Here is a 17,393-nt window from a genome sequence, read left to right as displayed (position 1 = left end):
CCATCAGCTGCAGAATACCTTGCATGCACACGTGTACCAACCAGGTAGTCATCAGTCTGGCCCAGCCACTGCAGAAATGGCCAGATGAAATGCTGAGCAACTCACATGGATGGAATACTGCAAGTACTGGGGTCCCAACTGAGGCATGGCTCACACTGAAGAACATATCATAATAAAGATGTAATGCACACCGCAATCCCACATCTGCTAACACCAGCTATAGGACAAGTAAAGTAGACTATACATATTGATGATCCACCTGGCCAAATAATACAGTTGTGTGAAATTAAATACTGAATTTAACAGGTGTCAATGTATAATAGCAGAATGGGGCACCAACATCAGTAGTCTGCATACCAAAGCTGAGTGCCTATTGTTAAAGATGCACAATGTGGCACACACCTGCCATCAAATGACTAAAGTAATAGTCGCACTTCATGTCACAGTTAGAGGTGTGCAACACCACACAAAATTGGTTCCATGCATATATCTGTATGTCATATGTGTGACAGTAGCACAGCATATACTGGTCTGTAACACATAGTATATAATTGTATATATGCATATATTTAACTACCCACTTAGGAACATACCATGTTGACATGTGAGGTGTTCCTCCCACTCCTGGTAAGCATCCTCCTTTGCATTTTGCTGGCTGCATATCTTAGCCAAAGGGCATATGACTGATAACCACAGAAAACGCAAACCATAAGTGCAACGTAAATATTATAAAGAATATTGCAATATACTAACCTAGTAGAACTCTGTGGGAACCTGCACTTATACCCATGAATGCATGCACAGTCTCCATCTACCTCCTTTAGAAATCATTCCATTTAAAGTTATACTGCTTGCATCATAGTGGTATGCTCACTTGTTCTGTTAATTGCCTCCAGATGCATGCATACTAATTTACTTATTTATTCATTAATTAATTCCATTCATTTACCAGGATAGCCCGATTAAGCAAAAGCCCATTTTCAGCAGAGACCCGGGCAAAAAGCTTCAAAAGCAAGGAAAGAGAAGAAAGCAATAAACACTTATGGAAATACTTATAATAATGAAAAGGTATGAATAAGTCTACACATGTCTACTCAGGACTTCCCTTCAAGCAGAATGAATGTGTCCAAAAATGTCACAGGCTGGGAGGACATGATCCACAAAGATGAATACCTCCTGGTCCATCCATATGAGAACCTGTGGTGCTATTGCTGCCATGGTGCAATGAGTGCACATATGCCAGCTGCATGCACATTGGGTAATATGCATGTCAGTCATACTCTGTGTGAGGAGTACAGCTGTACTACCAGTAAAACAGTTTTTCTCTGTATGAGATACAGAGCTGAAACCAGCAGGAAAAAGCTTTGGACACCTCCATCCCTGTGGTTGTTACAATGCAATATACAATATATTGTGTGCAATGTAAATCTTTAATGATTTCCGAGGATTTCAGCATTTAACAGCTCACTGCATATGTATGCACACCAAATCATATTTGAATCACATTTACATGGTACATATTCTTGTTGAATTGTATGCTGCTAACAGTATACAGCAAAGTATTTTTCACAGGTCAACAAATACTTAGTGGGTCTTATAAGTAAATATGACACACATTTTACTGGGTTGTTTGCAAGCACTGTGGTGTTGACATATCAGGAAACACTTATCTTCATGTTTGCATTCACAAATTTGCTGTAAGTTATGTAGCAGCTTATATGCATATGATGTGTATGTTTTGTTGTATATGGTTTCAAGGAAAAGAAGGTTAACTTTATGTTAAAGGAGAGAAAGGTTCTCCTGGATACATTGTGGTGGGATAATCTATTAATCATTTGTTGTGATGGCAATCAGGAATAGAGGCAGTTGCTTTGAGCAGAGGCAGTTGCTGATTTTAATGCAATTACTGGCCATGGCAGATTCTCAGCCAGTGTCCCCAGAAGCTAACAGATCTCTGTCTCCGTGCCAAAAACAGGGCTATGCTGCTGCAAGGTGCCCTGGACAATGGCATATATGAACAGAAGATGAATAGCTCCTAATAACATTCAACCTGAAGTTTTCATCATAGATATCCAAGGTGTGCTGGAGACTGGGCCCCCTCATAAAAGGGGTGAGTTGCTCCACAGTGCCATCTTTTCCATACTTTATTGCCATATCCTAATTTATGTGTTTTCTTGTTCTAACTATAGTTTGTCATTTTATCAGTAATGCTGGTGTGAGAACCTCCAGCGATACCAGCCTCCAGGCACCCAGAGTGGGCTAAAGGTCTGCCCAGACAGATATGTATGTTTCTGTTACTATGTCATATCCAGGGGGCAGGGATGTGGATAAATGCACACTTAATTATGCATCATATTGCAGATCTGACTGGCAGCTCCTCCCAGTCTCTCCATGGCTCCCATGACATTGAGGGCCACACCAACAGACCCGTGGCATTGACAGCTGCTATAGGTGCTGCTAACACACTAGGGTCAGCATGAGGGTTCTCCCCTGTTATATATATTACAATCAGGCATGCATCCAGAGATTTTATGGAAGATAGCCTGCCTAAAGGCACAGGGAAGAAGCTATAGCAAGGCCTATAGGGAACACCCCTGTATAAAATGCATGATACCCACCCAGATCTTATAGTCTCACTTGAAGTGGGTCCAGTGCAAATAGGACAGAGGCACAGCACCTCAACTGACTGGTTTGCACTGCAGATGGATGATATTCCAGCACCAAGGTGTCCTAGGGGCATACTTCCTGTATAACCCACAACAAAAACTCTTCCCATATAGGGCACACCAGGGTGAGCCTGGAATTGCTGCAAATGCAGCCTCCTTCAAACATCATCTTGCTGAGCTACTACACTTCAGCCAGTCAGACATTCCCGGTAAACAAATGGAAATAAATAAAATATGCCCGAGTCAGTTCACTCCAGAGAGAGAGAGAGAGAGCATACGTGCTTCATCAGCACAACAGAGTACCAAATCTGTACATGTGTGTGATACTGAGTGGGTGTACTGGCATAGCCAATATGCCTCCAGGTGAGGGTGGTGCAGAGGTGCACGTATTGCTATAATACATACCTCTTAACTTCTTTGCTCAAGAATTCAGGACAAATCAAAAATAATTGGGGGGGGGGCACTTTAAAATATTACATTAATTCACTTAAAAAGTTAATAGAACATTCAGTTTTGTATCACCATGCATTTTCTAAAGAATTATGAGGCCAAATGTCTTGCATTTTCTGACTGATTTAATTCTCAGTGATTTACTAGAAAATTTGAAAATATTACAAGGGACAGGGTAAACATATGAGGCAGAATCTGGGATGTTCTGCAACATCAGGGATGCACTGAGGTTCTGGCCACTGTGGACTTGTGGTTCCTGCTGCAGCATGTATCATGTGTCTATTATTTGGGAAATTATGACAAAATTCTCTGATCCCTTACTAAACATAGCACTATTTTACGTGTTATACCTGTGCAATTGTATCATACAAACTACTGTGTGGGATATATACATAAATATATTATACCTAGTGGCTGCAGGCTGTAGCTGACACAGATAGCCTCTAGGGAGACTAACTCCTATAAATACATTCTTGTAGCAGGAGCAAACTGTAGATTTTGTTTCATGTACTATCCACCAGGTTGTGACAGGAGAGGCATGCAAGAGTTCCCTGGCTTCCTCATTGAATCTGTATGTGGTCACCTATGCCTCTCGTTGCGCTTGCTGAGTTCAGTCTCTGTGCCAAGGATGAGTCGGTGCCCCTTGTTAAAAATGTAGCTGTATTATGAAAGTTTTGGGTTTGCTCAGGTTATTTATTACCTCTGCTACACAAAAATTAGGCCATACATTTGACTTGGTCTTCCTTATGTATGTGAAGCTATTAGACTTTGTTGTATGGCCCATATTTTGGTTTGAAGACCTCCTTGCTCACTTCTGTCTATAGCTGCTATACTTTAATTCCCCCACAATCTTGAAATGAAGCTGATTCATCATATTACTCGTCATCCTAGAGCTCTTTTCTTTTATGATACTTTAGTTTCTTCCAGGGGAATAGGGATGACTCTAAATGGTTTGGTGGGGGATTATAATAAATCTCTGACATTGATGCTGGACTATCTTACCCCTTGCAAGTCTTAGGGCCCCTTCTGCTCCTTCTTGATGGTACCCAATATAACAACATAAAAATTCACAAGAAGAAAATTCAATGGCTGCCAAAATGTATGGAATCAAACAAACTTTTTTTAACTGCAGTTCTCCTAACTACTTGAATGGATTCATACAGGGAACTCAACCATTCAATATACCTTAGGGAATGCTTTCAGTCTCCATCCTCCTCACAAGTTCTGAAAACAGATGCTTCGGACGATAATTAATGAGGTTATTTCTAAGACATCATGCAGTTTTATCATCCAAAGTATAATCACATCATGCAAACATGAAAGAAATGAGAGGTGTAGTTCAATAAAAGCAGGATTTTCAGACAAACCTCGAACCAAGTACGTATCAGATAAATACAGGCAATATAAGTCTCATGTAGTATTTCAATAAGCAAGGAGGGACGCAGGCTTACCCTTTGTACAGAGAGTCAATGGACAATTGATTACAAAATCACCCTATAGATCTTTAAATTTGTAGTCCGATACACTACAGAGGCAAACAGGCCAATAATCGTAAGTTACAAGTATGGAAACTTGCAAGTCACTTTTTAAATATTTGCCATCTCTCGGGGGGGGGGGGTCCTCACAAGCAGATGTTTGTATGAGAAAATAATGCTCAAACACCTAAGTTTTATTCTCATTTCCATCATTCTTGAAGATAAAAAGGTGCATGATGCTTCCAATGCAACAAGATAATGTTCTTTGCCTTTTCACTCTGTGTGGTTTAAAATGATCCAGTACAAAGCACCAATTAACAAGACACAGAGGAACCACATCACCATACACAAACACCTGAAATCTCAAAAAAGGTGAAAACTGAAACTTTAAGTGTTTTTTGCAAGTGAGACAAGTCCACCTGTACTGCTCCTCCCATGTGAGGTGTCATGAAAGGAGATACTGCCAGCCTACATATCTGGAATTTTGTAAATAATTATATGTCATTTGTGAATATCAACATGATTCATATGCTTGTGTTACAAATGTATTAGAACTGTATGTCATATGATAGTTTGTACAAACATGCAGAAGAAGTATTTTCCAAAATGCTGTTTAAAGATGTAACCACAGCATGCCCTACTGGATTAGAAAAGAAATGTACCTGCACTATTGTAACTGTTTAGATGTATATATTTTAACAATGGAAACTGGAACATAAGAGGTTAACTTCAGAAAAATAGCTGAAATTAAATTACCTTATGGCCACGTAATCAAATGATGTTGTCTTTCAGTTTCAATGCAGTAACAAACACAATGTCTAGATCTAAAACTTTTCTGTATTGTCTTGGAAGTGTATTATTGTTTTATGACTTCCAGGATCTGCCTTAGATCTAAGAAAAGCCCTTGTCTATGTATTTTCACAGGTAGATGCTAAATGCTACCAGCTGCATCAGTGAGGGGTTTCACCTGGGATAGAGTCAGATGATAAGAAATGATGGCATTCTGCAAGCTATCTCAGCAGTAATATTTGAGATATTAATTTGGGAAGCCTCTTAGTGGGAGACTATATTCTGTATTTTGTCTTTTGACCTGATAATATCAGCTAGAGTATCCATTCACCACATTGGCCTTGTTGCTCTAATTAAGTAATTGTATTAGAGTATAGTAATTCTCTTAGATACAGTCAGGAATATTGTAAAGCTTAGCTTAGATGTTTTGCTTTCTTTATTTGAGACTGTCCTGCAATGTTGTTTTAAATATTTCCTGTGATTTTGAACTCTGATATAACCATAAGTATATACTGAATGTCTTCTAATTATTTTATTAATTATTATTACATATATTTAAACCTTTCATTGTGACTGATATTTGTGAGACATATTTAAGTTGTGAGAATACTTGCATATTTATTTGGTGACACTGTGTAGGCCACTCCCAATAGCCTTGCTCTTGGTCAAACTACCATTTATATTAACAGTAGCTTTACACAATAAGATTGGACACCCTTCGTTAAGGGCCTTAAGTTAGCTGATAAAGAGTGACTGGTGTCAGGGGAAACTACCTATAGTCTGGGCAGAAGGGGGCATAGCTATTAAACCTGTGCCAGCCTTTCAAAGATGTGTGTGTGTGTGTGTGTGTGTGTGTGTGTGTGTGTGTGTGTGTGTGTGTGTGTATAAATCAAACCTCAAAGAGTGTGTCTGTCAGCTACTTGGACAGGGAGACAAACCACTGGTTGGACAGAGATGGTGCTGTAGGTCTTGGATTGGTCACTCAGCTGAGATCTCAACTCTATAGCTATGCCAGTGGGGAATCTTATTGTGGATATGGAGAAAGAGGGAGAAACCAGCCCTGGACTGACTGTGGTCTCTGTGTGCTCTTAAGGGATATTGCACTTGATGGAAAGAGGTGCATCTGGAAATAGTGTGTGTGTAACTTGTCATCCTCTCAATGTATGTCCTCCACTGGTACTATTGGTAAGGACTAAGGCTCCTTGATTACTGGTCCAGTACTGGGATGTCACATGGAGGACAAGTGCCCACCCCTAAAAATTATAAACCAACCTTAAAATTATTTATACCACATCAACAGTTGCACAAACATGAATAAAGGAGAATGTTTCTAAAACAAAGGAGTGTGCAATGACAGCAGACACTAAGAAACTGCACTGCTAGTGACTTCCTGTGGGAATCAGCATTCTGTTCCTTGATGGCTTGCAATTCAGGCAGATGGCACTCAGGAAATCTAACCTTAATTACTTGTACATATAGTGTTTCAAAAAGTAGTGGTAAAAGCCATGTGGTGCCTAACCAACATTACAATGGTATCTGCCAAATGGCTAAGACAGTTGTGAATGACACTGTTCTTTCAAATAGCTTTGCTGTTTTTCAACACATCATTAAAATAATATTTTGTCATCAGCCAAGGTTACATCTGGAGCCATGCTGACTTACTGAAAGTAATTTTACTAAGTGGCATTTATGTGAAATAAAATTGAAAATCACTTCCAGTGAATATAAAAGCATTTTTTTTTTCAGGGGGCTTGTCCCTTTCCATCTTCATTTGTATGGAGACTACCACACTCCCACAAACTTATGTATACCATCTTCATGGTTGTAGAGTAGTGGGGAAAATGCAAGTTTCATTAGCAATGAAAATGTTTTCAATGATTTTACTTCACACAAATAGCACTTGGTAAAAAGAACCTTCAGAGAGCTCTCAGGCTCCCCAGTAATTCATCCCTCAGAACTCTGACTCTTCATGTATGAAACAGTTGCTCATGATTTTCAACAGCTCACGGTCTTCCAATGGAGTATTACAAATTTTGAAATAAGCTAGAAACCCTCAAATGAAAGAGCTTATCAAACTAAATGGAATAATTTTTTCCTGTTGGTCATCTGAACAGGTAATGGGCTTCAAATCTTTGTTCAGTTTTCTGACTACTGGGTTACCTTATCACAGGCTGAGCTTGTTTTTTCTTCTTGAAGCAGCCTTCAGTAAAATGACTCCATGTCTTTGTGCTACCCCTTTTATCCCCATGGATCTTCTGTCTTAAATGTTTCTAAAAGGAATTTTTCATGTGAGATTATCACAACATACATTTTCACTAGTTTGAAATTTGAAATGTGTAACAGAAAAGCTGACATTGCTTTATTTTAAGCCACCTTCTTCAACAGACTTAAAACGTGTGGCTTAGAAAACACTTTTCTTAGTGACACTGTGCATTCGCTGAAGATGGAAATTCGAATATCCATGTTTCGAGTTTCCATCTGCAAACATTCTGCATTCCACCTTTTAATAGTAAAGCTATACATACACACACACACACACACACACACACATATATATATATATATATATATATATATGCACACATATACATACAAACACACACACACATACACATAAATATATATAAATATATACATACACACACACACTTGCTGGCAGACAGGTTCAGTGAAAACCTTACCCCTCTTTCCTCCCCATCGGTAAATCAGGACATCCACAGCACGTGCCCCCTCCCCTCATCTCTAGGGAGCAAGTTATCACTGCCCTCTCAAAGGCATAAAATATAGCTTCCATGGGACTCAGTAACATCCAGGCTGCATCCTACATGAACTCAGGCAGGAACTTGCTGCTCCATTAGGCACCCTATTCAGCCAAAGCCTGAGTACTGGCTTTGTCCCAGCCAAGTGGAGGACAACCACTGTCATCCCCTTGCACAAAGGTGGAGTGTCCACCAATCCACAGAATTATAGGCCCATCAGCCTAACTAGCCTGACCTGCAAGGCCATGGAATGGATTATCACGGACCTCATTAACAAGGACAGTGGCAACTTCCAAATACTCGATCCCACACAGTTTGGTTTTGTCAAGCGGAGGTCATGCCTATTAAACTTGGATGGCTTCTTTGAGACAGTCACCAAAGCCAATGACAAGGGGAAGACGGTGATACCGCCTACCTTGACCTGGCCAAAGCCTTCGATACTATTCCCCACTCAGGTATAATAGTTAAACTCTCTCAACTAGGCATCAATCCATATGTTACCAGATGGTTTGCAAACTGGCTCACTGACAGAAACCACCTAGTCAAAATAGGGGAAGCCACCTCAAGCAGTAAACCTGTAATGAGAGGTGTACCCATGGATCAGTCTTGGGGTCTTTGTTGTTTGGGATGGGTCTAGGACTATTCACTGAAAGCACATTTCACTGAAAGTCAAATGACTGTGCACAAATCACTGAAAGCTCAATTCACTGAAAACACAATTCACTGAAACACATTTCACTGAAAGTTATATATGGCCTTTTCCCCACTGTAGTGTGACCCTGGAATTAGTATATATAGCAAGGGTGTGTGTTGGGGGAATAGCCCTCCACATAGATTGGATATATATTATGTTCAGAAAAGAGTAACTTATTGGAATTGCAAGTATCCATGTATATAGTTCAAAATATTTAAAATAGGTGGGGGGGGGGCTACACCCCCCACCCCTGTTTACTATATATACTAACTCCAGGGTCACACTACACTGGGGAAAAGCCCATATATAAATTTCAGTGAAATGTGTTTCAGTGAATTGTGTTTTCAGTAAATTGAGCATTCAGTGAATTGTGCACAGTCAAATGTGTTTCAGTGAAATGTGCTTTCAGTGAATAGTCCTAGACCCGTTTGGGATATACTTTTCAGAGGTGCAGGCCAAAACCAGTGGGCTATGCTTGACCAGGTTTGCAGACGACTGCAAGCTGGGAGCAGTCATCAATTTCTCTAGTGATGTGGACATCCAACAACAGACTCTCACCCAAACAAATGACTGGTGCCAGAAACATGGCCTCAGATTGAATGCCCAAAAAAAAAAAAAATGCATCATCATCTCCTTTGGGGAGAGTGATGTCCTCAAAAATTATCACATTAATAACAAAGTCATAAGCACGCAGTCAGTCTTGAGTGACTTGGGCACTCAGGTTGATAGTGAACTGACCTTTGACCATCATACTGCCTCCATTGTACAGAAAGCTTTCTACATGGTCCACCTCATTAGTAAGGGTATTTCATCCAGGGACAAGGAGGTCATAACATCCCTTTATGCTTCCCTTATAAGACCCATTATTGAGTACAGTGCTCCTTTTGGCATGTACCTCACAAAGCACATGCAGCAGCTGGAGAGACCACAGAGGTTCCTCTCCATGAGAATCCAGGGCCTCAAACATCTACCCTACACAGATAGGCTAAAAGCCCTGTTCCACTACTCTGCCTCACACAGACTCCTCAGAAGTGACTTCTGTCTGGCATACAAAGCAATCTCAGACCCCACCTTGATGGGACTGCTGCACATCTGCAAGTCTAGCTCCACTCGAGTAAACCACACTTGTGAGCTTAACCTGGTCTGTGACATCAATAGGATTTCTTGGTGGGACAGATTTGTGTCCCAGAGATTCACTTTCTGTGGAATAGATTCCCCCTCCATGTCAAGCAGAGTGCCTCATTAATCCTTTTTAAACGCAACCTGGATAACTGGATGAGGAACTGAAAATACACTCCTGGGAGTCCACCTGTGTCCCTGCTGGACAGGGGCATTGAGTGCTGACTTGTAACATGGCCTAAATTCTTGACAAGGCTTGTAAGGGCCTCATTTGTTAACCGGGTTTGTCCAACTGGGCTTGTGGCCCATTTTCAGTGGAGACCCGAGGAGAAAAGCTCCAGTAGTACATTTTAAACAAGTACAATTTTAAACAATATTGATATAATAGCAGTTATAGCAAAAAGATTCACATATATTGGGTTACATGCATAAACTTAAAGTCGCATTAAAAAGAAGCTAAGTAACAATTTTACATTGATAAAGTTCAATAGGTCAACAATAAAAAAATGTGTTTGTATAAAATTATGCAAATGCATAGTAGACACACTGGAGAGAGAGGTGTAATGAGGTACTAAGTATGGTCCTTTTGAGGGTACATAAAGGTTAGGAAGACTAGGTACGGTCATGGCAAGGGCAGGTTCTGGAATTGAGAAAATAAGCTTTTAGTTAATTTTTAAAGTGTGATGTGTGGGAGATTGAATGTAAGTCAAGGGGAAGTTTGTTCCAAGCATGGAGAAAGGGAGTGTTTGTAGAGTAGTTTGCCTACTGACCTTTTTGGGTGGTAGATATCAAGTAATTGTTGGTTACAAGTACGGAGGGTCTGGGATGGGATGTAGATGGAGACTAAGGAAGATAGAGATGGACTGAAGGAGGGTTTATAAAGAATAGCGTGTAGCATATGAAATTGATAAGATAGCAGAAATTGGGGAAGTTCAAGCCATTGAAGAGAGTTTAAAGAAATGCAGTGGTGTGAGTTGTATGGGGCGTTAGTAATGAATATGGCTATTTTATGGTAAGTCTGTGGGAGTTTGTTTAGAGTGGAGGCCAGGATATTGGTAAGAACTGGGGCAGCATATAAGAGTAAGGGGAGAAGGAGTGCCTGGCCCAGGGTAAGTCTAGATTCAGGGGTTAGGAATTTTTCGTTCTGATATAGCAGACCTAGTTTCTGGTTTGTTTTTTTTTTATACATTGGAGTGTGTGTGTATATATATATATATATATATCTATATATATATCTATATATATATATATATATATATATATATATATATATATATATGTCGACCTGAAAACATTGAAAGCCCAAAATATCGAAGACCAAATTGTCAAGACAAAAGCATCGAAACCTCACTTCAGCGAACGACTGGCTCAGCGAATCCATTCCCACAGTAAGTAACCTGTTGGCCAACAAGATGGACTTTGCCCTTTTCCCAGCTGTAGTGCAATCTGAGTGTTGGTTTATTTAGTCAGGAGGGAGTGAGGGGCACAGCCCCCCACCTGGGTGGGTTGGGGATGGTGCGGTTTCATTTTCCTTAGCTGTGGTATGAGTGGTTACTCATCCTGGAAATGGGTTCACCAAAGTGAGGTTTTGATCTTGATGATTTGGTCTTCAATACTGTGGGCTCCATATCTCTAGAGAGATATGGAGCCCACAGTATTGAAGACCAAATCATCAAGATCAAAACCTCACTTTGGTGAACCCATTTCCAGGATGAGTAACCACTCATACCACAGCTAAAGAAAATGAAACCGCACCATCAGGGCTGTGCCCCTCACTCCCTCCTGACTAAATAAATAGTTATAATATATATATATATATATATATATATATATATATATATATATATATATATATATATGGTTCCCATTCAGAAACCTGAAACATCATAAGCCTGAAAATCAAAATCCTGAAACCAAAGCCTGAAAATTCAGAATCCTGAAAACTCAAAATCCTGAAAGACCAAAATCCTGAAAGACCAAAATCCTGAAACTCAAAATCCTGAAAACACAAATAATGCTAATATGTCACTGTAAAGACACTAATATCTACCAACTGACCCTGAGCCTAACCCTAACCCTAAGGTCCCTCACCTGACCTAACTCACTTAAACCGCCTTAACCCCAATATTTGTCACTATTGCATACATGCCTAACCCCAGCCTAACCCTAACTCACTTAAACCGCCCCTAACCCTAAAATAAAACCAACTGCACACTTACCTGACCCCAACGCATGACCTAACACCACAGGGCTAACAATAGCAAAGCCACAATGACATCAGTATGTCTATTTTGTGTTTTCAGGATTTTGAGTTTCAGGATTTTGGTCTTTCAGGATTTTGGGCTTTCAGGATTTTGAGTTTTCAGGATTCTGAATTTTCAGGCTTTTGGTTTCAGGATTTTGATTTTCAGGCTTATGATGTTTCAGGCTTCTGAATGGGAACCATATATATATATATATATATATATACGCACACCCACACACACAGACACAAACACCCACCCACCCACACATATTTATATATACACATAAACGCACATAAATATATATATATATATATATTATATATGGATCTAGGACTACTGAATGAAAGTTCTATAGTCTGAATCCACACTCACCAAACACACTTTAACGAAAGTGCTTTCACCGAAAAAGCACTTTCATTAAAGTGCGTTAAAAAAAAAGAAAAAAAAAAAAACATTACGTTTACATTTTTGCAGGGGTGCAAGCCCCCCTGCACCCCTAACTTTAATATTCTGACTCCAAGGTCACACTACAGTGGGGAAAAGGGAATTTTCCCTTATCTCCACTGTAGTGCGATCTCCACAACAGGCATACTTACGCGAAAGTGCCTCTTCAGTGAAAAGTACTTTCACGCCAAATCTGTTTCGGTGATGTTGCCGTTCGGGGATCCGTACAGATCCCATATATGTATATATATATATATATATATATATATATATACAGATATAGATATATAGATATAGATATATATATATATATATACAGATATAGATATATATATATATATATATATATATATACACACACACACACACACACACACACACACACACACACACACACACACACACACACACACACACACACACACACACACACATATATACACACACACACATATATATATATATATATATATATATATAAAATGTGTGTGTGTGTGTGTGTGTGTGTGTGTGTGTGTGTGTGTGTGTATACATACTTAGTTTGTATCAGTACTACTGACATGTCCTACCAAGTTTTATTTTCATTAGGCATCTCTTCCTTAAATTTGAGGCTAGTCCCAATTAAATTTCCAAAGTGCCAAATCATTTGCTTTTGTGTATTTAGTAATATAGTGTAACAAAATATACATTTCTTATTTTTATTTATATGTATTTTAAAACAGAAAATGACTTTTTGTTGATATGAAATAGGAGTGACTGAAACAAATAACCTAACAAATAAATCACTAAAAAGTAAGGCTGAAGGCATTTCCTCTGAAGTTGTTTCTGAGACATATTCCATGCAAAGCTCATATTGGACAAGATATTACTGAGATACTATCAGTTTTTGTCATGACAATTACCATCATCTAAAAGTTGTCATTGCACTGTTGTGAATAATGGAATTACTTTGGGGCTTTCATGGTGTTCCTGCCCGAACTGGAATTACTTCAATGGCACCAAATGAGACATGACTAGACTGGAATATGCCTTTTGGTTTAAAGGTTCCTGGAAACAATTCTTTATTTAGTTTTCAGAAAATATTCTTTAGCTGGAAACTACCTAATTATTTAAAATTTAATAAATGATTTATATCAAACTTTTTATTACCTTAAAAAGATGAAGATAGACTTCCGAAAGGACACTCCATCAATCTGATCATAATAATCTAAGTAAGGCTTGATGGCATCAATGAGGCCTGCAGGCATCTTATCCATCTCATCAAAGATGAAGATGGATCGAGAACATAAACTGACATTCCTATGAACCCACGTCTGCAACTGGTTCTGGGGATACAAGAAAAAAATACAAATCACTATTGTACTATTGTTGTGTACAACATATGTTCTTGAATATATTTCTGCAGAATTTAGAACTTCGTTAGAATGATGTTCCACCAGCTTGGACAGTCATATAGTGCATTTAGTATAGCGTCTTAAAATTACTAATTACAAGGATAATGTAACATTTTTATGTTTAAAATAAATTAATCCAAAGTCTGTTCATTAATTTCTATTTTATATCTTTTACACTTTTCACTCCCAGATATATCTGTTTTATTTTGATAAGCCCATACATATGGCTTAAACCTTTTGTGCAAGTATTGGCATAGCTTTCTCACATGGTCTGCATTCTAGCCGCATAATGTCCAGCTGCAAGTCATTGCAGATTAAAATGTTGAAAAGTGCATTGAAGGAGTTTAAATACTTTTCAAAAAAAATAACATGGTATTACCATTGCCTCTCATTGGTTCATTATAGTAGCTTATCTTAAGCACATTAAATCTGAGAGAACTAACCCATACAACAACTGTTATGCAATGTCTTTGTCCCTGTATCTCTTCTGTCTCACTTTATATTTCTGCAATTCCACTAGATTAGTTTTCATCTGGTTTCTGTTTAGCTTCTTTTCATTAATTTTAATTAATTTCCTTACATTTTGTTTTTTTTTTCAGCCATTCTTATTTTTACACATTTTATCAATGTGAATGGTAGTAGGTATTATTACTAGTTATGGCAGCAAACCTTGTCAGGCCAATATTGAAATATCAAAAAATATAAGTGACAGAATTGATTTTCTCTAGTAGAATTATTTCAGACATTATAACTGACAAAATGGATTTCTGTATTTCAGACCAGAAACATGTTCACAGTGACTGTATGTTGCAAGCTAGATAAGGCTCATAGTACTGCCTTGTTATAAAATAAAAGTATGACCTTGTTCTGTTCTCTCTTCCATAACAAATATAGCCTTGTTTATGTAATTATATGGATGAAACCATGGGGACATTTTACTGTGATGAAAATATACAGAGTTGTAATAATAATTGCATATTTCTACCACCAATCAAATATGTGAATTATGATCGGAAGGAATTTTACAGAATACCTTTCTCCATGTATTTTGTGTTTGCAGTTCTGCCATGTTAGTCTACTTAGTCTGTGTTAGACTTCACTCTGTATTGCTAATATATTCTGATAAATATTTTTGCCTTGAATTGCTTTGTGCCCCACGAATTTACTGAATATGGACTGCAATAAGGAACCTCTTTACACTGGCATGCTCAGTCAGCTTTTCTAAAAGAACCTAGCATATCATCTGACTGTGTCAAAACTGCAGAAGAAGGGGAGAAAACAATGGCAAAACAGAAAGAGGTATCCCAGCTCTTCAAACTAGCCAAAATGAACAAATCCTGATGCATCTTCAACATATGAAGATGGGGAGGCTAGCACAGCAGGATATTAGCTCATGAAAGAATGCATCATGAAAAGGGAACTGAACTAGAGGTACCAACTTCAGCATTTTGTTATTAGATGCATGGACAGTGAACCTATCTAAGTTTTCAAATGAAATTTCTCTTTGAGATAAGAAGCTAATAAATTATTTTCAGTTCTAAAGAGCATTCATGACATGCTATATGGCCTGGTACAGAAAACAATAAATTAAAGTCTGCTAATGGCAGGAACAGTGTTAGAAAAATATGAGACGTAATCTTTAAGTGTTGTGTAGATAGAAACTAATAAGGTACAGACAAATTGACAAATACATGTTCTCAACATTCTCAGTAGTTGTCTTTAAAAGACAAGACTGTGCCATTGCAACTATTGACAAAAAGAAAAAAGAAAAGTTTCAGACTTTGACTTTTTTTGCAGTACAGAGTTTAGCTGGTTAAAAGTCTGTAAGCAACAGAGCATGTGTGAGTTCTTCACATGATCTTTGTTGTTCTGACTTGCCCAAAGAAGAAAATATGTTGTAATTTAAAACAGAAGACGGCATTCTGCCTGTCAATGTTTTCAGTGCTTCTACTCCCACATAAAGACTAAACTGTGTCTGAACAGTATACAAAGAAATAATCTATTCTTCATTTCTTTTTGCAAGAGACTGAGTTTAAAGCTCTGGAGAGAGTCATTTGTACAGAGGAAAAAGACTGTATAATGCATTCCATTCTGTGTGAAAGGCAAAGCCTCTTGACTTTCAGGGTTCCTGTTTTCAACAGAGGAGAGGAGAAGAAGAAAGGTTTACACAGAAAGAAATGGAGAATAACCTTTTCTTTCTTTTCACAGGTTCTATGTTCAATGCCATTTTAAAACGTCATATTTAATCAGGTTTTAATTCAAACTATGTTGGCATGTAAACTGAATGCAGCAATGACAGTTTGGTTTTAATGTAATAAGTTCCAGATATTGGCTGTTAGCCAAAGTAATTTGTAAGTTTCTAATCAGTTTATTACATGTTTACTTTCTTTTACTTCTGCCTAAATACAGTGCGGATTTTTATTTAGTACTGATAGTATACTTTTATCTTAATGACAGGACTTCATTTGCAGAATGTAAAAGGTTTAATCAAACACAGAAAATGCTTATTGCATGAAAACTAATATGTTCTGATACTTTTTCCGGTAAAAGGTTATGCAAAAATAACCATAAATACAAGCAGGCATCTACACATATACACACACACACACATATATATATATATATATATATACACGGACTCTCACAGAATGTTACACCCACCCCTCATATATTGGGAAAGACAACCTAAAGTTTATGCAGGTATCTTTAGTTTTTATTTCATATAGCATTTTTCAGTGCTGAAGATTCACAGATTCATGCAGCTAAAAAACATATTCCTTTGACCCAGGTCAGCTATCAGTCATTAAGCCTCTAAAATTCCTAGATAGACAGAACAGGTTGACAAAAGTTAGATAATGGCAACACATTTGTTGCACCACTACCAGTTTCAGTTTTGAGGTAGATTAAGCTGAAATACTGACTGTCAAGATCTAAGCATAAGTGCATATGCACTAAGCTGATGTTGGGTTTTATCAGATTTACAATATTATATTTAGCATCCCTGGAATGGACACTCTAAATTGGCCCTAGGTGTGAGTGTGTGCGTGTGTGTGCCTTCTGTGAAAGGTTGGGTGCCGGGATGGCAACTCAACACCATAAAACTCCACTGCCAATCATGAGTGGACAGGTGATCCACTGTGGTGACCCCTAACCGGGAAAAGCTAAAAGAAGAAGAAGAAGATATTTAGCATCCCTGCAAGCTCTTATGCAAGATTGTTGACTAGTGTTTAATTCCCATGATATAATCATTAACTGAACTTTTTAAATTGCTCGTGGAACTGAGATGTATGCAGACCTCACAACTGTCCTTTTTTTGGAGGAACATACCTATTTGCAGGCATCATTTACTCCTGCAAA

At 38.3% G+C, this 17,393-nt stretch overlaps 1 protein-coding gene across 1 annotated transcript in view; it reads right to left on the bottom strand.

Moving 5' to 3' along the window:
* Nucleotides 1–17,393, bottom strand: part of LOC122790319 (torsin-1A-like) — a 152,732-nt gene that overhangs the window by 55,680 nt on the left and 79,659 nt on the right. Inside the window, exon 3 of the mRNA XM_044057843.1 lies at nt 13,792–13,967. Coding sequence (XP_043913778.1) covers nt 13,792–13,967 — 176 coding nt within the window. The remainder of the gene's footprint in view (nt 1–13,791; nt 13,968–17,393) is intronic.

Source organism: Protopterus annectens, chromosome 16.part0, assembly GCF_019279795.1.
Source record: "Protopterus annectens isolate FY-2018-M chromosome 16.part0, PAN1.0, whole genome shotgun sequence".
NCBI classification, from domain to species: domain Eukaryota; kingdom Metazoa; phylum Chordata; order Ceratodontiformes; family Protopteridae; genus Protopterus; species Protopterus annectens.
This window is presented reverse-complemented; position numbering and strand designations above follow the sequence as displayed.